Source organism: Podarcis liolepis, assembly GCF_965112155.1.
Source record: "Podarcis liolepis genome assembly, chromosome: 10".
In the NCBI taxonomy this organism is placed as follows: Eukaryota; Metazoa; Chordata; class Lepidosauria; order Squamata; family Lacertidae; genus Podarcis; species Podarcis liolepis.
In genome coordinates this window covers 1,684,015-1,708,848 of record NC_139562.1, presented here as the reverse complement: position 1 = coordinate 1,708,848, position 24,834 = coordinate 1,684,015, and the positions used below count along the sequence as shown (strand labels likewise).

Genomic DNA, 24,834 nt, shown 5'->3' with positions numbered 1-24,834 from the left:
GAGCGCTGAATCGCAACCTGCGCGTGTGCAGGCGTGCCACTGCAGGTAGTGAACGTGCCTCCTGCACGGATCATGTTCCAACCCGTGTGTCCACTGTACTTAGCAATTCATAGGTATTTTTATTCTTCCAAATTTTTGGGTTTTACTGTTTTCTTTTCTTCTTTTCTTTCTCTCTCTCTTTTCTCTCTTTTTCTTTCTTCTTTCTCTTTCTCCCCCTCCTTTTCTCTCTCTCTCTCTTCATTTATTCTCTGTAATGTTACCATATTTATATTCATATTTATATAGTTAGTTTAGGTCTTACGACAATTTTATTACGTGCACTGTAAACATTATTCCAATCTAAGAATATCCCATGTCAGACAAGCTCATTTTTTTCTCTTTTGATTCCCGCCCCCACTTGTATGTGTGGAAATTTTGCAAAAAAAATAAAATTAAAAAAAAGGAATTTGGTACGTTAGCAGGTTTTCAGATTAGCCATCAGAAGGTTTGATGGATGGGAAGAGAAAATGTGGTTTGGTGGAGGCCAAAATGTGGTTTGGTGGGGCTCTGGAGACGGGGACAGGTGACCCACGCAGCGTCCCCTCCTTCCTTTTCAGCGAGGGAGACAAGGTCAAGGTGGCGCAAGGCGTCTCCGGCTCCATCCAGGACAAGGGCTCCATCCAGAAGTTCGTGCCCTACCTGATCGCTGGCATCCAGCACGGCTGCCAAGACATTGGCGCAAAGAGCCTCTCCATCCTGAGGTGAGTCCCTGGGGGGCCCTCTCTCTCCTCTCAGGGGGGTGCGGGACCAGGGCCGGATTCAGGCTGGATGCGGCCCTCAGCTCCTGAAGGTAAGGGGGCCCTTTCTATGTCCAGCTGTCCTTTGTCCACAACAAATGGTCCCTGTTTTCTGTGTCGAATAAATGCTATACAGTATGTTCAATGATGGACCTCGTAGGTATCTCAAGCCATTGGCACATCACAGAATAGGTATTTTATCAAAGTAATTGTTGGACTGAAATACAATTAAGAAGAAATACAGTCATACCTCGGGTTGAATGTGCTTCAGGTTGAGCGCTTTCGGGTTGCGCTCCACGGCAACCCAGAAGTAATGGAGCGCGTTACTTCCGGGTTTCGCCGCTCGCGCATGCGCAGGCGCTCAAAATGACGTCACGCACATGCGCAGACGCGGCAAAACACAACCTGCGCACGCACAGACGCACCGTCGCATCTTAGGTTCTATTCAGGATGCGAACGGGGCTCCAGAATGGATCCCGTTCGCATCCCGAGGTACCTCTGTATATTAATAGTGAAATACAATTAAGAAGAAGTATATTAATCATGAAATGATTATTAAGCTCAAACTTAAAATGATTTTTTATTCATAACGAACTTAACAATGCAAACGCATTGGCATTGGGCAATGACAAAAGTTCCTTTAGAAACACAATTTACAAAGACTCATAGTTAGCCTCTAGAAACTTGCTATAACATGAAATAATAATAGCAAACCAGTGATATTTTAGGGAGCAGGCAGCGCCCATTACTTACATCATAGGAGCCGACACAACACAAAACACTGTCACTGTATGTAGATTGATTTTATTAGCTTTTTTATCTTATATTTTGGAAATGTACTTCCAGTTGTTTTTGTCCTTTGATTTTTTTGGGGGGCCCCAAGAGAGTGGGGCTCTAAGCTAGAGCTTGTTTAGCTTATACGTAAATCCAGCACTGTGTGGGTCGCAGTCTCCCCGCAGCCCCCTGCGTTGCAGTTGCCGCTCCTTCAGAAGTGAGGGGATGCGCTAGTGGCCACTGATTGCCTTCGTACCCCGTAAATTAGTCCAGTCTTCTTTCAAAGCCACCCAGGTTAGTTGTTGTCGCTGCCTCCTGCAGCAGGGAGTTCCACAGATTAGCTCTGCGCTGTAAGGGGAGAGATGTCCCCTCTCCCTGACTCTGGAACGGGAAACTTGGAGGAGGGTTGACCAGGAGGGTGAATGGGGGATGCCAGGCCCCTTGCTGTGGGGTGGCTGCTCAAGCGCCGTAGGGAGAGCGCCTTCTGCCTGCTGGCGGGCTTCCCTTGAAATCTCACAATGTTTTGGCAATGTTATTTTCCTTTCCGCGCAGAAGGTGGGCGGAAGGTGGGAATAAACGGCAGCTTTTTCTCAGCTGCCAACGCCGACCCAGCTGTCGCCCGTGCGACTCAGAGGAAACTACGTCAAATGGTGTTCCGCTGGAGAGGCAGCTTACGAGCCGCTTCTGCGTTTTTAAAATCGCACCCGGCTCCTAGTTATTTCGGTTTGGTTATTTATAGATGGTTTTCCTTCCTTCCTTCCTTCCAACTGGATTTCCAAGAGAAGAAGAATCCCACAAAATATCCCTTAAGCCAGGCCTAGGCAAACTCCGGCCTTCCAGATGTTTTGAGACTACAATTACCATCATCCCTGACCACTGGTCCTGTTAGCTAGGGATGATGGGAATTGTAGTCCCAAAACATCTGGAGGGCCGGAGCTTGCCTATGCCTGCCTTAAGCCAACTCTGCCAAAAAGAGAACAACCGCCCTGGAGACTTTAGCTGAGATTCGCGCATTGAAGGGGGTTCGACTAGATGACCCTCTGGTCCCTTTCGACTGAGATTCTATGATTCTGTTAAGAATTGCATCGGTGAGCCCCCTGGGTGCTGGATTTTGCTGGATCAGGCCCGTCTTGTTCAGCATACTGTTCCCGCAGCGGCTGACCGGATGCCCCAAATGGAAAAACCCGCCAGCAGGATTCGAACACAAAGCCTCTGAGGGTCAGAACGCGAGAGGGGTCTTCAAAAGTCTCCAGGGCTGGCGGCCGGTCTGTCACAGATGGACCAGGCTGTCTCTTTTTAGTTTTCCAAATTGTCTTGGGACCCCAGTTCCCAGCATCACTGGTCCTAGAGATGATGGGAGCTGTAGTCCACCAACCGCTGGAGATCCGAGTTTCGGGTACCCTGGCTTGAAGGGAAAGCGAGCAAGAGGCAAGCGGAACAGCTGCTTCTAAAACGATGGAGGCCCTTCTCGCGCAAAGCGTGGCGGAACTGCGGAACTCCCTGCCACTGGAGGAAAGGGTGATTGATGGCTTCTAGCCGAGCTGGCTCTGCCCTGCCTCCGTGGTTAAAGACGGGGTGATTCAGCTGTCGGGGTTTGACCAGGTGGGTCCAGGGAGTGACTGTGGCTTCCTGTTGGTGGGGGAAGTGTTGCCCAATGGTTAGAGCTGTTGGACAGTAGAAGAGGGACTGAGCTGGAGTGGCGGGGGGGGGGTGCGCGGCAGCCTCCTCTTCACTGGGGCTGGCCGGGGACACTAGTCAAATCCTGAGCAGAGGTGGGGTGGACTAGATGCCCCCTGGAGACCCCCCTTCTGCCTCAGACACTTAGCCTTGCATCTGCTTTGTAGGTCCATGATGTACTCCGGTGAACTGAAGTTTGAGAAGCGGACGATGTCGGCCCAGATCGAGGGGGGCGTCCACGGCCTGCACTCGTGAGTAACCCCCCCTTCCGCCCCCCTGAAAATCCATCGCCATCTGGGCCTCCCCCCCCCCTTTCTGCTTTCCCCGGTGCTGCCCTCGCCTCCGTTCCTGCTCTCAAACCTCCTTCCTGCCTGAGCACAGACCCCCCCAAAGGACTCTCCTGCCCCCCCACCCCCACCCCCATTTCAAGGGCTTGTCTAGGGAGAGAAGGGGCCACCCCACGGCCTACCCCAGGCTTCTTGGAGGGCGGCCTCGGGGAGAGAGGCCAGCTGCTCCCCCAGCTTCTCGGAAGGTGGGTGTTCATTTTTGGGGGGGTGTCATTTCCTCCCTCCAACCTCTTCCTGCGTTGCAGTGGGCTGGACTAGATGCCCTTCAGGTGTCCAGGGCCAAAACCATCTAGGGCTTTCAAGGTCAGCCCCCACACTTTGAATTATGCTTGGAAACATACTGGGAGCCGATGAAGATCCATTATGTGGCCCCAACTATACAGTGGTCCCTGGGTTCTCGGACGGCTTAGTAGTCAAACAACTTGGAACCCAAACACTGCAAACCCGGAATCATAGAATCCTAGAGCTGGAAGAGACCCCAAGGGCCATCGAGTCCAACCCCCTGCCAAGCAGGAAACACCATCAGAGCACTCCTGACATACGGTTGTCAAGCCTCTGCTTAAAGACCTCCAAAGTAGGAGACTCCACCACACTCCTTGGCAGCAAATTCCACTGCCGAACAGCTCTTACTGTCAGGAAGTTCTTCCTAATGTTTAGGTGGAATCTTCTTTCTTGTAGTTTGGATCCATTGCTCCGTGTCCGCTTCTCTGGAGCAGCAGAAAACAACCTTTCTCCCTCCTCTATGTGACATCCTTTTATATATTTGAACATGGCTATCATATCACCCCTTAACCTCCTCTTCTCCAGGCTAAACATGCCCAGCTCCCTTAGCCGTTCCTCATAAGGCATCGGAAGTAAATGTTCCGGTTTGCAAACCTTTTTCAGAAGCTGAACGTGCTCCGTTTTGAGTGCCACGCTGAGGTCTGTCTGTTTTTGCTCTGCAGTAGATTGTTTATTGCTTTCGTTTTAATAATAATAATTATTATAATTATTTATACCCTCCCCTCCCCAGACAAGACTGGACTCAGGGTGGCTAACACCAAATATAAAAACAATTGATTGAACCAGAGCTTAAAAAACAAGATTAAAATACAACATTAAAACATTAAAACGCAGCCTCATTTCAGTGCAAAAATCAAGGGAACGGCTATAGGCTAGTTAAAACCATGGATTTGAGCGGGAGAGCTCTAACGAGGCTGCTACTCCCGTCGCCATCTTGGAAGGGAAGTCAATGGATCAATGGTCTTGTTGGATAGTAAAATTCATGTTAAATTGCTGTTTTGGGGGTTGTTTCTAAAAGTCTGGAACGGATTAATCCATTTTGCATTGCTTTCTATGGGAAAGCACACCTCGGTTTTGGAACGCTTTGCTTTTGGAACGGATTAAGTTTGAGAACCAAGGAACCGCTGTATTGTAGAGCTGGAATGGATCGCAAGAGTTTTCTAGCCCAAGAAGCGCAGGGGGCCATCCTGCGGCCATTTGAGCCAGGCTCCAGAGCCCTTTCCCCTTTGGTTTCCAGCAACTGGGACGCAGGAGCAGGGCTGCCTCTCATCCGTATATGGATTTGTCCAATAGTTTAATGCCATCGCGGTCTCCTGTGGCAGGGAGTTCCGCAGGTCGGCTCTGCAGTGTGCGACGGGTTTTCTGCGATCTGCCCTGAACCTTCCGACAAGATCGGGGACAGGTTGGTTCCTTGGAGATGTGGGGGGGTCCCCCAGGATCAAACTCTGCCTGCACAGGAGCGAATCTGGGGCCAAGGCCCACCCCATCTTCCAACCCCCCGCACGGCAGGGATGAGGGCAGGAGGGGGGCTCTCAGGCTAGGGAGGTGAGGCACCCGCTTGCTTCATGGGGTTTAGCATAAGGGTGGCGGCTGCTCATAGACCCCCCCCCCCAGAGTAGGCTGGGCCAGTTTAATATGGGCGGTGACTGAGCTGGGAATTTGGGGGGGGGCGCCTCCCAAGTCTGGTTTTTTAAATGGGGTGAAATTTGCAGAGCCCTGGTTTTGGGCTCCTCAGGTTTCTAGTCCTGGTGAGATGTTTTGGGGCCAACCGAGGCCAGAATCACGGGGGAAGTGGTGGCCGACCTTCCCCCTGCCCCTTGGACCCCACCCCCCCAGGCCCCCCCACCCCTCTCTTCTTCCAGCCCCACGGACCTCGCCAGCAACCCTTTGGGAAAGCACAGACCAAAGAGAGTCGTGCAACTTCATGGAATCATCCCCGAAAATGAGGCGGCTTTTTCATGAGTCTGGCTGGCAGACCCCTATTTTTTTTTTGAGGGTGTGCTGGGGGTCATTTTGCTGGGCCCTTCCACTGGTGGCCCTCTCGCCAGAGAGAGGCAAAGGTCTGAACCCGACTTGGAGTGTGGCAGCCTCGTGGTTACCAGTCCAACTCTTGGCGCATCCCAGGCCGGGCACCCCACGCTCCATGCTCTCTAAAGCGCATGGGCACGGCCACATCTGATGTGAAAGGTTCAGTTTCTAGGGTTCCATGTGTACCCCAAAATTGCAGGGTGGGGGGAGAGAGAGAGAACTCCCCCGCACTCCCAGAGCCCACACGCCAAGGGGTCTTTGCCAGGCAAGCAAGGCGGGCAGCTTAAAAGCTCTTTTTGTGCCGGGTACCCCAAGTCAGAAATAGCCTTTGCACGCTCTGCCGTGCTTTTCGCGCCAGCTCTGGGAGGCCAGGGGCGTTCGTGCGAGTCTCTGGAGGGATTTCTGTGGCTCTGGGTTCGAGTTCCCACGAGCGCCCCAGACCCGGCACATTGAGCGGGCCGTGCCCTCACCCCCAAACGAGGCAGAGGGCTTAAAAGCTCTTTGGGTGCTGGGAAAACCCCGAGCAAACCTGGTGCCCCCCCCCAAAAGAGCTTTTTCACTCTCTGCTTTGCTTGGATTTCACATGCGCAGTTTCAGCCTGCCGGCCTTGAACCATGTGTGGTGCGGATTAAATGCGCATTGGGTGTGATGGGAGAGCTTTGGCCCCTCGTTTCCAGGGGTGCAGCTCTATGTATTCCTAGGGGGCCTCTTCCCCTGCAGGGTTTGGGTGGGCATATGGGGGGGTGACAGGGAAAGGGGGGGTGTCCAGCACTTCAGCCTTTGCAGCAGATTCCTGTAACCTGGATGGTTTGGACTCCCGACTCAGAAGATCAGAAGAGCCTGCAGGATCATGCCCGTGGCCCCTTTACTCTGGCAAAATTGGGTGCCTGCTTGGGCAGGGGGGCCCCTGGGGATGTAGCAAAACATTAGAAACCCCCAGGCTTCCCTCGCCTTCCCTTCCACCTCAATACCCCCCCCCCCAAAAAAAATCGGCTTTCCATTTTGCAGCCTTGTTTGATCAAAGGCTTCTGAAAGACGAGGCTGGATCAGGCCCAAGGGAGCCCATCTCATCCAGCCTCCTGCCCTCACAGCGGCCAGCCAGGTGCCCCTTTTGGGTAGCCAGCAAACAGGATTCGAACACGAGACATGGTCTCCCCTCCTTGTTTCCCAGAGCAGCCGGCATTCAGGAACATCGCTGCCTCCGACATGGGAGACAGGAGCCTGGTCATTGCGGCCGGGGGCCATTGATTTTGTCTCATCCTCTTTTTAAGCCGTCGTGGCTTGTCGCCACTGTGGCAGTGAGTTCCGCAGTTCCCCTTCGCACTGTTCCAGCTTTGGAGGGGCGAGAGGGGAATTCTGGGATTATGGCCAATACCACATCTCCCTCTTAGGGGGTGTTGGCTGGCAGGGGGCCCCTGCCCCCGTTCTGCGTCCCCTTTGCGCGTGGGTCGGAAGGCGAGGGTCCGAAGCTTCGCTAGGGCCGTAGAGGGGCCTGGGAGCTCTTGCCTAGTGCTGGCTTGGGAGCGGGACCCCCAGCAGGCGCTGGGGGGGCGGTGACGGGCAGCTGTGGGTCTCCAGGCTTGGTGGCGGCAGCTGTGCTGGTGTTTTTGGGGAGGGGGCTGCGCGCCTGTGTGTGTCCTGGGCAGGAACACGTTGACCTTGTGACCTTCTCTCTCTCTCCTGCCCACGCCCATGGCCGCCTGCCTGTAGTTTTACGTTTCTGCCATGTAAGTAACTGGGGCGGGGAGTTCCGCAGGTCCGTCCCCAACCCGCGTGTCTTGGATGTGGGTCAGCTGCTGCATTCTCCCCCTCCACTCTCCCCCGGGCACATCTGGGGGGGTAGTTACAACCGTGGGGGGGGAACACATCCCCTCTCAACACCCCCACCTCCCCCACTGCTTTTGCAAGCTTTCCCCCGCTCTCCCCACACCAAACCTTCCCCCCCCCCCAAAAAATGGTGGATCTGCAATGAGCGTTGTGAGGCTGCTCTCCGCAGTCCCAGAAAAGCTTCCTCTTCTCTTGGAGCCCCAAACCCCCTGACCTCTCTGGGCTGCGGGGGATCGGGGCCGGGGGAGAGTCCGTGGGGCAGGAAGGAGGATTGCCCAGATCCGAGTCCCAGCTTTGGACAACAACTTGGCCCGAGGGTGCTCCCTGGCCATGGCAATCCCGAGCAGGGGGGGGGTCCCTGCCATGGATGCTTCAGCTGAGACTCCTGTGTCGCAGGGGGTTGGACTAGATGGCCTCTGGGGGCCCCTGCCAACCCTGCAATGCTAAATCTCTATGGCGAGAACGACTAAATTCCCCATGGGATTCCCCACTTTGCAGTCAGCATGAATGTGTGAAGCAAGACCTGAGAGTGGGGTCTGCTTTTAGGGCAAAGGGGACCAGGATGGGCACCCTCTGCCTGCCAGCCTTTCCCTCTCTCCCAGGGGTGCTAAGATGACCCAGAGGAGGGTACCAAAGGTCTGTGGGGGGGGGCGCAGGTGCTGTCCTGGGCACATGCGCCGCACGGAGGCCTGGGCTTCCCCCGACACCGCTTGGTGGCAAAGAGGGCGCAGCTGAGTCCATGGGGGTGGGGGGTCAGGAGTGGGGAAAGGGTTAGGGTGAGCGCCTGGCTGTTGCCACCCGTCTTCAGCTGGGGGTTCCCTTCTGCAATCCCCACAGCTGCCTTGCGGGGGGTTGGACTGGATGACCCGTGGGTCCCTTCCAGCTCTGTGGCCCCCAGGCATCTGGGGCTCCGAGGGTTCCGGCCCCCTTGCCTGCCTGGCTCCCAAGCTTTCCCCCCCACCCCCCTCACCGCATTGCCTGGCTTCCTCCTCCCTCCTCCTCTCACGTACCTTTCATGCCTTGCTGCCTCCCCAGAGTCTATGAGTGGTCCTCCGTTTGGCGTTAGGGCGCTTGGGGGGGGGCGTCCACTTCCAGTGGGGTGGAGGGACTTTTGGGCAAGGGCGGGGTCTTCAGGAGAACAAGCAGACTCTGTCGGTCTCCATGTTCCCTCTCAGGGGTCCTTCTCCCCTGCCCCACCTCGAGAGGCCTGGCAGGGAAAGCAACCCTGGTGTGGGATGTGGGGCCACGCTCTCTAAGCGACCCCCAACTCCCGGTCTGAGCCAGAGTCGCCCCGAAGCCATGCTCTCCAAGCGACCCCTGGTTTGGGGTCGGGCGGAATCTGGATGCCCGAGTGCAGCCACCTGCCCTGCAGAGGGCGTTAGAGAGAACGGGGCCTGCCTCGCAGCGGGTTGGGATAGATGACCGCAGGACCCCTTCCGACGCTACGATTCCTCCTTTCTGATTCCTCCTTTCCCCTCCCTCCGCAGTTACGAGAAGCGGCTGTACTGAGGACGGATTCCGGAGCAGCGGCGCCCAGCGAGCAGCCCCCACCGTCCCGGCCCCCGTCGCCCGCTGCCGGCGCACCTGAAGGGGCGGGCTCACCTGGCCGCCCCCCCTCCGGCCTTTCGGGCCGCGCTGACAGGCAAAGACTTGCACTACGAACCACCTGGCTGGCGCCAGAGCCGTGTGCCACCCTCCTCCTCTCTCTCTGTCTCGTTCTGTCCATCTTTTTCTTTCTGCCCCAGCGCTGGAGGGGGGGGGGGAGTGACTCTCCCCACCACGGCAGGACCTGCTGGCAGCCTCACGGATCTCTGCCGGAAGTCGAGGGGGGCATGACACCCCCTCCATGCCCGCTCCCCTCCCCGGGGCACAGTTGAGGGGCGGAGGGGGCTAGTGGCCAGGCCCCCTGCTGTGGGAGCCAGAATCCTGGGGCCATGTGCCCCCCCTACACCGCACCCCAAATGGGGCTCCCCAAATTCCCAGAAGCTGTTGGGGCCGAGGGGCTGCCCCTCTTCCCCTCTCTGCAGCCCCCTCCCCAGCCAGGCTTGCTGGAGCACCCACTTTCCCAACTGATGTTAATTGGGGGGGGGGGCAGAAATGGGGAGAGCCAGGGAAACGTCCCCAGGGGACTCTGCACCCCATCTCATCTCAGGACCCTCGGGAGGTTTGTGCAGCTGCACTTGGGGGGCACTGAGGCAGTTGGTTTGGGGGTCACAGCCTCCCCCTTAAAGCCGATGGGGCCGCATCCTGCCCTGTTTGGGTCTCGTCCCTGCCAAACGACGGGGGCAGCAGACCCTCGCCCTCCTCTTGGCCGCTGGGGGTGGGTGGGGGGCAGCTGCTGCTGCTGCTGGCCAGAGCCCCGCTGGGTCTTGGGGGCTCCTTCAGAGTTGCCCCCCTCCCTCCCCCCCTCGCCTCAAGGCTGTAACTCTTGCGCATGCTCAAGGTCTCCTCTTGTGTCACTGTGTATTATTAAAGAATAATAAAGCTACGGAGCATTGTTTAATGGTCTGGCGTGAGGAACGCAAGGAAAACCTCGCTGGATCCGGCCCAAGGGGCCTCTGAGTAGCCCTGCCTCCTGTCCACACAGTGGTCAGCCTGGGGGGGGTGGAGCCCACCATCGGATCCGAGCAACAAGAGCAACGCCCCCTTCCCATAATTTCCAGCATTCAGAAGCCATCCAGGTTGGCAGCCGTCCTAGCTTCCTGCAGCGGCAAGTTCCGCAGATCCTTCTCCATGGATCGGTCCAAGCCCCTTTTTCAGAAGTCATCGGGGGGGGGGGTCCCTCGGTTTAACCTGTGTGTGTGGTGTGCCCTCTGCTTGCCCCTCTCAATGACTCAAGATGCAGGGCAGATTAATTTTTTGGGAGGGGGAGACTTCGTGTTGCCCACTTCCCCCCATTGCAATCCTGGCTTCCCAGCTTCCGCTGCTGACGGGTTTAGAAAGACCCCACAACCTTAGCAGGGTGGGGGGAACAGCCTTGCTGCCTGCCCTCCTTCTGCTGGTGGCAATTCAGCTCCATGCCACCCATCCATGGCACCTATTTCCTGGGCACTTCCATTGCAATAAGCTGCAGCGCTCAAAAGTATGTGGGTTCTTTGGGTGGGGAGAGTTGCTCCATTGGGACCCCCAAGTCCAGCCACCCATCTGGTTGCAGCCTCCTGGAGCGGCTCTGGCAAACGGGCCTTTCGCCTCCATGCCCGCCGCAGGGATGGCAGCGGCGATGTCTTCCTCCTCTGCCGAGCGTCCATTTCTGGTTCCTTCTCACGCGCTAAAGTTTCGCCTGGAGTCCGGAGGCGGGCAGGAGGCCCAGCTGCTGCAGGAAAGTGCCCAGCGCCCGGGCGTACTCCTGGGGGTAGAGGCGCAGGTGTTGCGCGTGGCGAGAGACTGCCCACTCCTGCACCTGCACGCGGAGGCCCAGCGCCCGCCAGGCGCCCAGCAGCTGCTGCATGGTGTGGGCGTCGCTCAGCGGGTCGTTGTGGCAGAAGAAGACCAGCACGGGGCAGCGGAGGGGCGGGTGGTGGAAGGCCCCCAGGGCAGCCTCGTAGTGTGCCACGGTGCAGGGGCGGAAGAGGCGGAAGTACAGCAGGGCGCCTCCGCGGAGGAGAGGCCGGACGGCCGCAGAGGAGCTGGTCATCCTGGCCACGCCTGGGGGGGGGGAGAGAGTAGAGAAAGAAGGCAGCTCAAGCACCCCAAGTTTCATTTTTTGGGGGGTAGGAGACAGAGATGCGGGAAGAAATAATAATAATATCCCGCCCATCTGACTGGGTCTCCCCGGCCACTCTGGGTGGCTTCCAGGTAAAGGTAAAGGGACCCCTGACCATTAGGTCCAGTCGTGACCGACTCTGGCGTTGCGGCGCTCATCTTGTTTTATTGGCAGAGGGAGCCGGCGTACAGCTTCCGGGTCATGTGGCCAGCAGGACTAAGCCACTTCTGGCGAACCAGAGCAGCGCATGGAAATGCCATTTCCCTTCCCGCCGGAGTGGTACCTATTTATCTACTTGCACTTTGACGTGCTTTCGAACTGCTAGGTTGGCAGGAGCAGGGACCAAGCAACGGGAGCGCACCCCGTCGCGGGGATTCAAACCGCCGACCTTCTGATTGGCAAGTCCTAGGCACCACCCGCATCCCTTGTTGGGCAGCTTCCAACCAAATATCAAAAACAATACAGCGTCAGACATTAAAAACTTCCCTAAACAGGGCCACTTCAGGTGTCTTTTAAAAGTGAAATAGTTGTTTATTGCCTTGTCATCTGGTGGGAGGGCGTTCCACAGGGCAGGAGCCACCACCGAGAAGACCCTCTGCCTGGTTCCCTGTAACCTCACTTCTCGCAGGGAGGGAACCGCCAGAAGGCCTTGGCGCTGGACCTCAGCATCCATGTGGAACAATGGGGGTGGAGAACGGACTCCCGGAACAGATTAAGTTTGAGGACCAAGGTGCCACTGTATTCTGAATTCTGCACTTTGATGTTTTGAATGCTGGCTGTGAGCCGCTTTGGGCACGGCCTGTGGCAAGCCAACCCGTCCCGCCAGCCCCTTCCTCCCCACCCCAGGAGGCCCACTGCTCACCCTGAGCCATATTCTCCAGGCTGCCTGCGACCAGGCTGTCGTAGACGCAGCCGCAGATGCGCTCTCCGATGCCGGCATGCCGCTCGGGGTCTCTGGCGAGGTGCACCATCATCTGGGCAAAGGTGTACCCTCCGATGGAGAAGGCGTGGATGAGGAGGGGCTGGGTGCCCAGGGCCTTGCCCTCCCCCAGGAGCCCCAGGAGCTGCTCCGCGTACGCCAGGCCCCACCGTGGCCACAGGAAGTGGCCCAGGCTACTCTCGGCCACCAGCACAGCCCAGCCGCGGCCCAGATAGAGGGACAGGTACTTGGCCAGGGCACCGGGCCGGGCGCCAAACCAGGGCAGCAGCAGGACAAGGGGCTGCGAGTCGGCAAAGGTGCCCGCAGGCCGGTATAGGCAGACGGTGCGCGAGATGGGCGTCACGGCCGTGCCAGGCGGCTGGGAGGCATGGCTCGCTTCCGGGCTGCCCTCAGACCGGTCCTCTGCCAAGGCGCCTTCGGGTCTGATGCCAGGAGGGGCCTCGGTTTCCATGGGAGGCATCGCAGGCGCCGCTCCTGCAAGGTCTGCCACCCGCACTTCGCCCGGGAGGCCAGGCAGCCCTGGAAAATGTCAAAGGACCAGAAGGAACATTTTATCATATGTGGTGGGAGTGTAAAAAAAGTAAAGAACTTCTGGGAAATGATATATAATGAGATGAAAAAGATGTTGAAAGACACATTTTTTAAAAAAAACCAGTAGCATTTTTACTTGGTATTATAGGTCAGGACATTAATAGGCAAGATGTTAAATTGTTTTTATGTGCGGCAAGAGTATTGTTAGCCCAGAAACGGAAACAAGAAGAAATTCCGATGAAAGAAGAATGGCAGACGAAATTAATGGACTATGCAGAATTGGACAAAATGACAGGAAGGATTCAAAACCTGCGGGACCAGAGATTCACAGAAGATTGTGAGAAGTATATGAATTATTTGAAGAGCAACTGTAATCAACTACAAGAGGTTTTGTAAGGAGAAATATACAAAGTGTTACAAAGTAGAAAAAGAGTGATATTGGTTATGAGTTTGAAATGTAATAGGGAAGATAAGGAATGCATACTGAGAGATTAGATTGGAAAATTTTCAGACAGGATTGACGGAAGTCAAAAAATTGAATAAGATGTAAAAGTATGTTTAATTATTGTTGAAAATGATATGTTAAAAAACTAGTAAAAAATTATATACAAAAAAAAAGGGAAAATGTCAAAGGGCCAGAGGCTTTTTTTTACTAGGAATTTTAAGTGCAGAGACAGCAAAGGAGCAGAAACCATCATTTATATATGTGACGACAGCAGCGCTGGTACTACTGGCCCCGAGATGGAAAGAAGATAAAGTCCCGACCAGAAACAAGAACATGATGGACTAGGCCAAAATGGCGAAAATGACCAGGAAAATAAGAAACCAGGAAGAGAGGAACTTTGGCAGGATTTGAGTGATGCTTGAAATGTACTAAAAACGAAGGTAAAAATGGATTATTTAAGAAAAATAGAGAAAATATGTGAGGCAGTTGAAAAAGATTGAAAATGGAAAGCAGGGAATCCTAAATGCTGCTGCTTATGTCTAAGGTTTGAATTTAAATGTGTAGTGTAAAACTGAATAAAGAAAAAAAATAATTAAAAAAAGGAAAATGTCAAAGGAGTACCTGAGAAGATTTTTGGGCAAGGATTATATCATCGTCATCCGCCACTGGGGGCAACACCTTGGACTGACCCCCATGTTTTTATTGTAATTATCTGTAAGAATAGAAGAGCCTAAGGAGAGCCTGTGCTGGATCAGGCCCCTGGCCCACCTAGTCCAGCTTCCCCTTCTCATAGGCGCTCAATGGTTGCCTGTGGGAAACCTGCAATCAGGATTCGAACTCAAGATACCCCTCCCTCCAGGGGTCTCCTGCTGCCTCTGACGGTGGAGGCAGAGCACGGATCCTGGCTCTAAGTCATCCCTGCTCCTCTCCTCCTCTATGAACTGGTCTAAACATCTTTTAAAGCCATCCATGTTGGTGGCCATCACTGCCTACTGTGGCAGGGAGTTCCACGGTTTAACCAGGTCCTTCATTTGATCTGTCCTGCATCTTCCAACCTTCAGCTTCATCCGATGTCTCCAAATGCCAGTCTAGGACCCCGGAGAGTCCAGGGTTCAAGCACAGAGCCAGTCCCTGCCTCTCAGCCTGGCCTGCCACACAGGGGCGCTGTGGAGATTAAATGAGGAGGTTGCGGGATCCTGGATATAAATGCAATGCAATAATATACGATCCTGTCTGTATTTGACCAGATGGATAGATAGATAGTGATAGATAAATAGGTTATAGATGACAGTGATAGATAGAAAGATAGATAGTGATAGATGATAGCGATACATATAGATAGATAGATGATAGAGATATACATTAGATAGATAGATAGATAGATAGATAGATAGATAGATAGATAGATAGATGATAGATAGATAAATAGATAGATGATAGATAGATAGATAGATAGATAGATAGATAGATAGATAGATAGAGATGATAGATAGAGATATAGATAGATGATAGAGAGATAGAGATAGATAGATAGATAGATAGATAGATAGATAGATAGATAGATAGATAGATAGATAGAGATAGATAGAGATAGATAGATAGATAGATAGATAGATAGATAGATAGATAGAGATAGATAGATAGATAGATAGAGATATAGATAGATGATAGAGAGAGAGAGAGAGAGAGAGAGAGAGAGATGATAGAGAGATAGATAGATAGATAGATAGATAGATAAGATAGATGATAGTGATAGATGATAGCTAGATAGACAGACAGACAGACAGAGAGATAGAGAGATAGAGAGATAGATAGATGATAGATAGATTAGATAGATAGATAGATGATAGTGATAGATGATAGCTAGACAGACAGACAGACATACAGACAGACAGATATAGATAGATAGATAGATAGATAGATAGATAGATAGATAGATAGATAGACAGACAGACAGACAGAGAGAGATGCTTCAGGCTGTTTTATGAGGAACACAATTCCGAAAGGAAGCAAACAAGAAATCCATTCCCAGAACCCGCAAGAGAGCTAGCGAAGGAAACTCCCGAGGCGAGAAGAGGATTGGAAAAGGGCTCAGCTCAAAGATCACCCGGGTGGTTCTCTGGAACTGCAGGAAGTGCGCAATTGCGGAGGGAGGGATGGGGAAGAGAGGCCCCCTAGGGGAACTTCCTGGGGGGACAGGACACTCCGCCCCCCCACCTGATCCTGATCCGCTGCGTTTCCATGGGAACAGGGACCGGGACTAACCCCCCTCCCTGCCCCCTGCCTGACCTTAATGCTTCTAAATCTCTCCAGAAAGCAGGAGGTGGCAAGGAGCCAAGAGGAGCAGAGAGGGAGAGAATAGCCCCCCCCGTCTCCCCAGGCCCCACGAGCCCCCCCACATCCATCGGGGACCACCTGCATCTTTCCCCCCTTTCTCTGCACCACAGGGCACCCAAAGTCTGCTCTCCCCCCCCCTGCACACAAAGGAGAGGGGGCAGGGAGCTTTAATCTGCAACCAAAATTCGGTTGATTAATTAGACTAATTAACCGATTGATTGAAGCATGCAGCCCTAAATAGAAACGTTGTGCTTTTCCTCCCCTACCGGCATTCGCAAGCTCTAATTGCTCACTCCTCCTTGAAGGGCTGCCCTCTTTATCGCTCCCTAGGAAAGGATCTCGCCGCACCTTTTGGGTGGATGCGCATTCCGGAGAAGATCACTTCGTCGCCCTTGCACATTTCTCCAAAAAAATAAGGCAGCGTGAACTGGAAAAAAAGAAGAAATACATGGATCATCCAGGCAAGGCACTCACAGAATTGTAGAGTCGAAGGGAACTCCAGGGGCCATCTAGTCTGCCCCCTGCGGTGCAGGGATCTCAACTGAATAAGCGCTGGTAGATCTGGCCTTTGCTGAAAAACCTCTGAGGAAAGAGAGTCGGCCACGTTCTCAGGGAGCCTGTTCCACTCAGAATGTTCTTTCTGATAATAATAATAATAATAATAATAATAATAATAATAATAATAATAATTTTATTTATATTCCAGCCGAAGCTGGGCTCAGAGTGGCTAACAACAATAAAGGAAACACAGCAGTCTAAAATCAATTCATTTTAAAATCAATTCAGAATCAAATTAATGGCAACCATCCGGTTAGAGTTCTATAAAGATTACAGAAGGAGAGAGGGGGTCAGACTGTGCCTTGGCCAAAAGGCCTGGGGCATCAGCTCCGTCTTGCAGGCCCTGCGGAAAGATGTCAAGTCCCGCAGGGCCCTAGTCTCTTGGGACAGAGCGTTCCACCAGATCGGGGCCACGGCCGAAAAAGCCCTGGCTCTGGTTGAGGCCAGCCTAACCTCCCTGCGGCCCGGGACCTCCAAGATGTTTTTGTTTGAAGACCGTAAGTTCCTCTGTGGGACATACCAGGAGAGGCGATCCCGTAGGTACGAGGGTCCTGGGCCGTATAGGGCTTCTATAAACATCAGGAAGAACATTTTGAGTCATGTATGTCATGACAATCTGATTGACTTACACTGGTACCTCGGGTTACAGACGCTTCAGGTTACATACACTTCAGGCTACAGACTCCGCTAACCCAGAAATAGTACCTCGGGTTAAGAACTTTGCTTCAGGATGAGAACAGAAATCGTGCTCCGGTGGCACGGCGGCAGCGGGAGGCCCCATAATCTAAAGTGGTGCTTCAGGTTAAGAACAGTTTCAGGTTAAGTACAGACCTCCAGAACGAATTAAGTACTAAACCCGAGGTACCAGTGTGCTAAGAAGAAGCCAGTTTCAAATTGGGTTAAGCACCTGTGGGGCACGTTTATCTTTCTGGGTGCAAAGTCCACGGCAAGAATGAGGAAGGGCAGATCTGAGGGGCGGCCGCTCTGTACATCAAAGAGGATAGTCCAGAGAGTCCAACGAGCCAGAAATCCCCAGGAGGAGGTGAGAGCAGCCTTCCGGATCAGACCAGATCTAGCCCAGAATCCTGTTCTCACAAGGGCTGACCTCTGCAAAACCAGCTAGCAGGATCTGAACACAAGACCCCTTTCCTCTCCTGCGATTGCTGCCTCCAAGCGGGAAGCCGTTGTGGCTGGTAGCCCTCCATAGCCCCCTTCTCTTCCTTCTCTGTGAATTTGTCTGATCCTCTTTCAAACCCATCCAAGTTGGTGACCACCCCTGCCCCCCCCCCGCCTACCTCACACGGTTGTCACAAGGGCAATCCATCACAACAGAGCACTTTGTACACCAAGCAGCAGCAGCAGCCACTCCCTGGGCTGGCAAGAGCGATGCAGACTGGATCAAGGCACGCGGAGTCTGGGTCACAGAGGAATCTCCCAGTCGCTATGGAGACCCCCTGGCACTGTGCCCTCCTCCCTCTCCAGAGTCAGGCCAGACCTGGAGGTGCCAGGAGCTGACGCCTGTCCGAGCCAAAGCCCTGCTCAGGGGGGAAAGGAAGCGAGAATGGGGAGGGGGGAGCTACTGGCCACAGAGGAGCCCAGGATCACCCAGGCCTGGCATCAGTTGGCACCCTTTGACACATTCCATTTCTTTTCCTTTCATGAGATTTATACCTCACTGGATTGTGTAAGAACCTCAAGGCAGGACGCAAAAAGGTAACGAAGAGAAAAGCACATGATTAAAATACTTACACAGCTTAAAATTGGTATCGCCATTTAGGTTTCTGGGTCAGGCTTGCCAAAACAGGAATGTTTTTAGCAGGTACCGAAAAGAATACGGTGATACCTCGGTTTACGAACTTAATCCATTCCGGAAGTTCGTTCTTAAACCAAAACCATTCTCCAACCAAGGCACACTTTCCCTAATGAGGCCTCCCGCCGCCGGTGCCCTTCCACCGTTAGATTTCTGTTCTTAGACCAAGGTAAAGTTCTCAAACCGGGACACTATTTCTGGTTTTGCGGAGTTTGTCAACCGAATCATTCTTAAACTGGACTGTTCTTAAACCGAGGTACCACTGTACAGTGAAAGATCCTGCCTGATATCAATAGGCAGGGAGTTCCTGCAGTAGTGCCAATTCCGCCAATCGGAGCAGTCAAGTGGGCACAGCTGGGGCAAGGTGATCTCGTAAGTAAACCGGTGCCAAGCAGTTGAGGGCTTTCTGTACTAACAGCTTGAACTTGGCCCGGAGAGAAACTGGCAACCGCTGCAGATTTCTGAGTGCCTGTGCTCAGTCAGTAGCGCTTGGGACTCTGACTCTCGTGAGTTCAATCCCCACGTTGGGCAAAAGATTCCTGCTCGGCAGGGTTGGCCTAGATCAGGCTTCCTCAACCTCGGCCCTCCAGATGTTTTTGGCCTACAACTCCCATGCTCCCTAGCTAGCAGGACCAGTGGTCAGGGATGATGGGAATTGTAGTCTCAAAACATCTGGAGGGCTGAGGTTGAGGAAGCCTGGTCCCTTCCAACTCTACAAGTCCATTATTCTACGCTGACAAGGTCTTGCTCTTGTCAACAATCGCGCTGCAGCATTCTGCAAGGACTGCAGCTTTCAAATCGAGTACAGTGCGCCTTGCAGTTTTGACTGCCGCCTGTCATTCTAAGAAGGGGGTTTGCTGTGGATTTGCTGGTGGAATGTGTGCTACAAAGGCCTTCAGATAACCCGTATTTTCTCTCCCCTAAATGAAGCTCCTTGGTGCTGGAGGAGACTCTTGAGAGTCCCATGGACTGCAAGAAGATCAAACCTCTCCATTCTGAAGGAAATCAGCCCTGAGTGCTCACTGGAAGGACAGATCCTGAAGCTGAGGCCCCAAGACTTTGGCCACCTCATGAGAAGAGAAGACTCCCTGGAAAAGACCCTGATGTTGGGAAAGATGGAGGGCACAAGGAGAAGGGGACGACAGAGGACGAGATGGTGGGACAGTGTTCTCGAAGCTACCAGCATGAGTTTGACCAAACTGCAGGAGGCAGTGGAAGACAGGAGGGCCTGGCGTGCTCTGGTCCAGGGGGTCACGAAGAGTCGGACACGACAAAACGACTCAACAACAACAACAAAATGAAGCTCCTGAAGCTATCAGGACATCCTAGAGACCTTTCCCCTGTTTATCGATTCTGGAGGAACAGAGTCGTCGTCGTCCTCCTCCTCTCTCTGATGTCTACACGCATCGCATCGTATCAGCAACGCATAAGCCCAGCTCAGGTCCCAAAGGTGACCTCTGCTATTTTTAAGTAGGATAGTTCCTGCGGATGCTTTGCTCTGAGACTGTCCTTCAGTTCTTCAAATTACAAGAAAGGAGATTCTGCCTCAAGAATCTCCTGATGGCGAGAGCTGCTCAGCGCAGTCTCTCCCTCAGAAGGTGGTGGGCTCTCCCTGGAGGTTTTTAAGCAAAGGTCAGGTGGCCATCTGTCCAGGAGCCTTTAGCTGTGCTTCCTGCACTGCATAGGGTTGGACTAGATGACTCTTGGGGTTCCCTTCCAGCTGCAGTTCTATGGTCCCCAGATAGCGCATGCCCGGCCAGCACCCCGTACCCCATTAAGTACAATCAATTTGCACTGCCAGGTAAGCACAGCCAGCCCCATCTCCTCCACCCCAACACACACCTGAGATCCGCAGGTAGGGCTCCTCTGGGGGCGGGGCTTGAGCTCTGAGCTCCCTCTCTGCAAAAACAGTGGGGGAGCAGGAGGGGGCAAGCTGTTGCAGTGACACGGAGCCAGCCCCCTGCCCCCACCGTGCCCCTTTCCAGACGGCCGGGCCTTCCTTTCCCTCTCTCTGGGCCGCTCAAACATTCTTCCAGGAGCCTCTGCACCGCGTCCCCCCCCCAATCCCCCGTAAGCTCCCCCCTCCAAGCAGCTCTAGGGAAACTGGGTGCACCCAAGAGGTGGCTCTGGGGCAGTGACGTCAGTCTGGGGGTACTGGGGAGAGGAGGGTATTTGAGGTCCCCCAAGTGGGGCCGTCTTCCCCCCAGGTAGAAGCAGCCTCGGGCTTGTTCCCTGGCTGGAAGGAGCCGCGCTCGCCTGCTTTTACGCAAGGCGCGCCCTGGCGGAGAGCGGCCGGCCACCTCCGCGGAGCCACCAGAGCATCGGTGACCCACTTTCCGCGTGGCCCTGCAGCGCTGGCCGGGCTCCTGCCCCCCACCCCGCCCCAAGTACGAGCTCCTCCGCCCCTGCCGGGGATGGCGCTGCAGCCGCCCGAGCGCATCTGTTCTCTGGCTAGCGGGAGGGGAACTCGGAGCCGAGCTTGCGGGGCTTCTCTGCCAGGGATGCCCGAGCGGCGATCGGAGCGGGTTGGACTGGATGACCCCCGGGGTCCCGCCCAACTCGGCAATTCTTACCACTTCACATCCGCATGCCTCCCGGGGGCGCGGCTGTCCCGCTGGTCCTGCCTGGGGAGGGCTGAGCGAGGTGCCCGGCTCAGCGCCGTCTCCTCGGCGCGCACCTTCCTTCGCCCAGCTCCAGAGCGCCCCTGAGCGCGTGCAGAGTGCCTTGCAAGGAGCAGCGGGTCTCGGGCCAACGGGGAGGGAGACTCGGAAGGGAGAAAACAACCCCCCTGCCCCTGGGGAAGGAGGGGATTTTCGGACGGGCCGCGCGTCTTTGGAGAGGGGGCGCAAGGCGCGGAGAGGAGAAGCGGAGCGCCGCGCAGGGATTCCGCCGCCGACCCCTCGCCTTCCCCGGCCTCCTCGGACTCGCCGCCGCCTCCGGCCCGGAGCTCCGCTCGCCTCGCCCCGCCGAGCGGCCGCCTCCCCGCCTCGGTCCGGCCGGGCTCCGTGCGCCTCCGAAATAGGCTCGGGCAGCAGCCTGGGCAGCTTCCGCCTCGCCGCGGGCCGGCCCCCTGCCCACCTCCCCGGGGATCGGCCACAGGCGGAAATTCAACCGGTGCAGCGGCCGCCGCCTCTTCCCCTTTTGCTTGGCGCGGGAGCTGCTCTGGGGCCGCCAGCCGCTAAGCCAGCTTAGGTCAGGAATTCCGGGCAGGATTGCTCCTTTGGTTCTTATTTTTTACTAAGTATTTTTTTTGTTTTGTTTTTAAATATATTGTAATTTTATGCAGTGAACCGCCCTGAGATGTACGGTTAAATGCAAATTTAATAAACAAACAAACAAAAACAAACACTGCCTTAGGGCGGCCCATCCATGAAGCAAGGTGAGCGCCTCAGGCGGCAGGATCCACAGGGGCAGCAGATCCCGGAGCTGATCTTTTCCCCTTCACCCCTCATGTGGCTCTTCCTAAAGAGCGAGGAGCTGGAGGAGGCAGGAAAGCCACTGAGCGTGTTGCAGGAATTTATGTATAGGTTGGGGGGGGGGTTGCACCTTCAGCAGATATCATGCACATGCAGCCCACTACCGAAATCAGCACCATCACTTTCTGACTTGTCCCCACAAAACACTTGGTCACAGTTTCTTCCTATCTATTCAAAGGGCCTTTGCTGCACGATACCAAATGTAAGAATTCACTGATCAATGTATCTATGTACTGACTCACTGGGAAAACTTCAGAAATCCTGGGCAGACGTGAGCTCAGCTACTCAGCAGCCCCTCTGCCTGAGTGATAATCCCTGGCATCCTGATACCTGAGTGCCATGCCAGAAATAACAAACCCAGATGAAGACAAAAGGGTGTGATTAACTTGGCTAGGAAACAAGGAAATGTAACGATCTCTTTTGTGACACTTGATGGGTGTTTGGTGGAGGGCAAGGGGAACCATGGGGCAGGGTCCAGGATGCTCAGATTACTGTCACCAGACCTCCCCTTTCATGATGTAACCGTGATGTATGAGTGATGTAGTTTGGGGGGTGTAACGTGGGGATTAGCAGCTAATAAAAGTTTGGGGGCTCTTTTGTTTGGGGCCTCCATCTTGTTCCACCTGGTGGCAGGTGGGAGTTCTGTCGCGACAGTCTTCAATAAAGACCAAGCCTACTGGCTGCTGTTTGCTCTGGTCTTCCTGGCTGGTGTCCTTGTTTTTTGTCCAAGGGAGCCCTCAGATTTCTCTGTTAACAAGCCCATAGGTGGCAATAGTGTGGAAACAATAAGAACCCCAAAAGAGCCTGCAGGATCAGGCCTGTGGCCCATCCTGTCCAGCCTCCTGTTCTCACAGGGGCCAAGCAGATGCGCGCTAAGGGAAACCTGCAAGCAGGATCCGATCACGATAGCATTTCTCCTCCTCCTGCGGTGTCCAGCTGCTGGCATTCAGAAGCATCGCTGCCTCTGACTGTGAAGGGCAGAGCAGAGCCAGTGTGCTGTAGTGGTTAAGAGTGGTGGACTCGTAATCGGGTTCCCGTCTCCGCTCCTCCACATGCAGCTGCTGGGTGACCTTGGGCTACTCACACTTCTCTGAAGTCTCTCAGCCCCACTCACCTCACAGAGTGTTTGTTGTGGGGCAGGAAGGGAAAGGAGAATGTGAGTCGCTTTGAGACTCCTTCGGGTAGTGATAAAGCGGGATATCAAATCCAAACTCTTCTTCTTCATCCTGCCTTGGAGCCTTCATGTTGTGGTCATGGTCATGTTGTGTGGACACCTGATTATTGTCTTCCAAAGCAACTACTCTATTCTGAACTTAAAAATGGAAAGCATAATGCTGGTGGTCAACAAAAGAGGTTTAAAGACTATCTCAAGGCAAATTTTTAATAATGTAGCATGAACACTGACAACTGGGAAGAACTGGCCTGCAAGTGCTCCAGTTGGAGAACAGCCTTGACCAAAGGTGTCTTCAGACGTTTGAACTCAGGATACAAGGGAGAAACGTGCTAAGAGGAAGTTACAGGTGGGTAGCCGTGTTGGTCTGCCATAGTCAAAACAAAATAAAAAAATTCCTTCCAGTAACACCTTAGAGACCAACTAAGTTTGTTATTGGTATGAGGTTTCATAGTACATTGGTACCTCAGGTTAAGAACTTAATTCATTCCGGAGGTCCATTCTTAACCTGAAACTGTTCTTAACCTGAGGTACCACTTTAGCTAATGGGGCCTCCCACTGCCGCTGCACCACCACCACAATATTTCTGTTCTCATCCTGAAGCAAAGTTCTTAACCCAAGGTACTATTTCTGGGTTAGCGGAGTCTGTAACCTGAAGCGTATGTACCCTGAAGTGTCTGTAACCTGAGGTACCACAGTATCTGAAGAAGTGTGCATGCACACGAAAGCTCATACCAATAACAAACTTAGTTGGTCTCTAAGGTGCTACTGGAAGGAATGTTTTTATTTTGTTTTGTGCTAAGAGGAAAGGCACGTTTGTCAAAACCACACCAGGATCAACTCCTGCCCAGAAACCTATGTCCCCACTGTGGAAGGACGTGTGGATCCAGAATTGGCCTCCACAGTCACTTAAGGACTCATTGTTAAAACCGTGTTCATGGAAGACCATCTTACTCGGCTACAATTGATCGCCAAAGAAGAAGAAGGAGCCTTCAATAGCTCTTATCCTTCAGAAATGTGTCTAATCCTCTTTTAAGCCATCTCTGCCTTTGGAGCTGAGATTTATGGTCCTCTTTGTCTCCAAAACAAAAACATTCGCACCAAGCAGTAGGTGTGGTATGGCAGGAGAGCTTCTGTGGCTGCCCAAGGGCTCCGGGGAGGGCAAGTCCTGCACCGCCTTCACTAGTTCTGATTTGAAAGAGACGAAGGGCCGGGTATCATCCATATCATCTGCATATGGTTGATGGGGCACAGCTGGCGGGCATGCAGGGAAAGGGGAGGCCGCTGGCAAAGCCGCACAGCTCCCCCACTGGCTGGGGCGCCCCTGAGAGGCCAGCGCCCTGGTGCAAAGCGCCACTAAGCCCAATAGGAAAGATGGCTCTGACTGGCAGGCCAGGGAGTCCATCGCTCAGTGGGTGGAGCATTGCATGCAGAAGATGTTGGGTTCAATTCCCAGCACCTCCAGGCACGGCTGGGAGTTTCGCCTTCGTTAAACCCAAGCGAGCTGCTGCCAGTCAGTGCAGGCAGTCTTGAACTAGGTGATTTGAGCCAGTATGAGCAGTCACGAAATTTAAAGACGCCTGCTTCTTGGGAGAAAAGCAATGACAAACTTAGACAGCATCTTAAAAAGCAGGGACATCACCTTGCCAAAAAAGGTCCGTCTACTTAAAGCTATGGTTTTCCCAGCCGTGATGTATGGAAGTGAGAGCTGGACCATCAAGAAGGCTGATCACCGAAGAATGGATGCTTTTGAATTCTCCAAGACTTTGGCCACCTCATGAGAAGAGAAGACACCCTGGAAAAGACCCTGATGTTGGGAAAGATGGAGGGCACAAGGAGAAGGGGACGACAGAGGACGAGATGGTGGGACAGTGTTCTTGAAGCTACCAGCATGAGTTTGACCAAACTGCGGGAGGCAGTGGAAGACAGGAGGGCCTGGCGTGCTCTGGTCCAGGGGGTCACAAAGAGGTGGACACGACTAAACAGCTAGACAACAACAAAGGCAGCTTCCGTCCTTCCTGCAAAAGGCCCTCTGCACATGCTCCCTCCCTTCTTCAGCAGGAGCTCAGTTCTGCACTGAGCTGATTTGACTGTCCGGGCGCAGGGTCAGGGTGCGGCCACACAGCTCGGCCCCAATTTCACTCGCCATTCG

General features: G+C 54.0%; 2 protein-coding genes across 11 annotated transcripts in view; one reads left to right on the top strand and one right to left on the bottom strand.

The window, feature by feature from the left end:
* The window catches only part of IMPDH1 (inosine monophosphate dehydrogenase 1), a 67,003-nt gene extending 56,804 nt beyond the window's left edge, over positions 1-10,199 (top strand). For 4 of the 7 annotated variants that reach the window (XM_083461214.1, XM_083461215.1, XM_083461219.1 and 1 more), the window contains exons 13-16: positions 597-740; positions 3,395-3,478; positions 7,595-7,611; positions 9,199-10,199. In XM_083461214.1, the coding sequence (XP_083317340.1) occupies positions 597-740; positions 3,395-3,478; positions 7,595-7,611; positions 9,199-9,299 (346 nt within the window). In that variant the 3' untranslated portion in view covers positions 9,300-10,199. The remainder of the gene's footprint in view (positions 1-596; positions 741-3,394; positions 3,479-7,594; positions 7,612-9,198) is intronic. The other 3 variants (XM_083461217.1, XM_083461216.1, XM_083461220.1) reach the window with 1 other exon arrangement.
* LOC310686978 (transmembrane protein 53-A-like) lies at positions 10,198-21,042 on the bottom strand. 4 transcript variants are annotated; one of them, XM_083461564.1, is made up of 4 exons: positions 20,609-21,042; positions 15,934-16,094; positions 12,277-12,873; positions 10,198-11,356 (listed from the first exon to the last, which is right to left on the bottom strand). In XM_083461564.1, the coding sequence occupies exons 3-4, from the start codon at positions 12,812-12,814 to the stop codon at positions 10,980-10,982; spliced, it is 915 nt and encodes a 304-aa protein (XP_083317690.1). In that variant the 5' UTR covers positions 12,815-12,873; positions 15,934-16,094; positions 20,609-21,042; the 3' UTR covers positions 10,198-10,979. The 4 variants fall into 4 exon arrangements, with proteins under 4 accessions (XP_083317690.1, XP_083317692.1, XP_083317691.1 ...); XM_083461566.1 differs by having other exon boundaries at positions 15,961-16,094; positions 20,609-21,019; XM_083461565.1 differs by lacking the exon at positions 20,609-21,042 and adding an exon at positions 17,521-18,328.
* Positions 21,043-24,834: the final 3,792 nt, after the last annotated feature.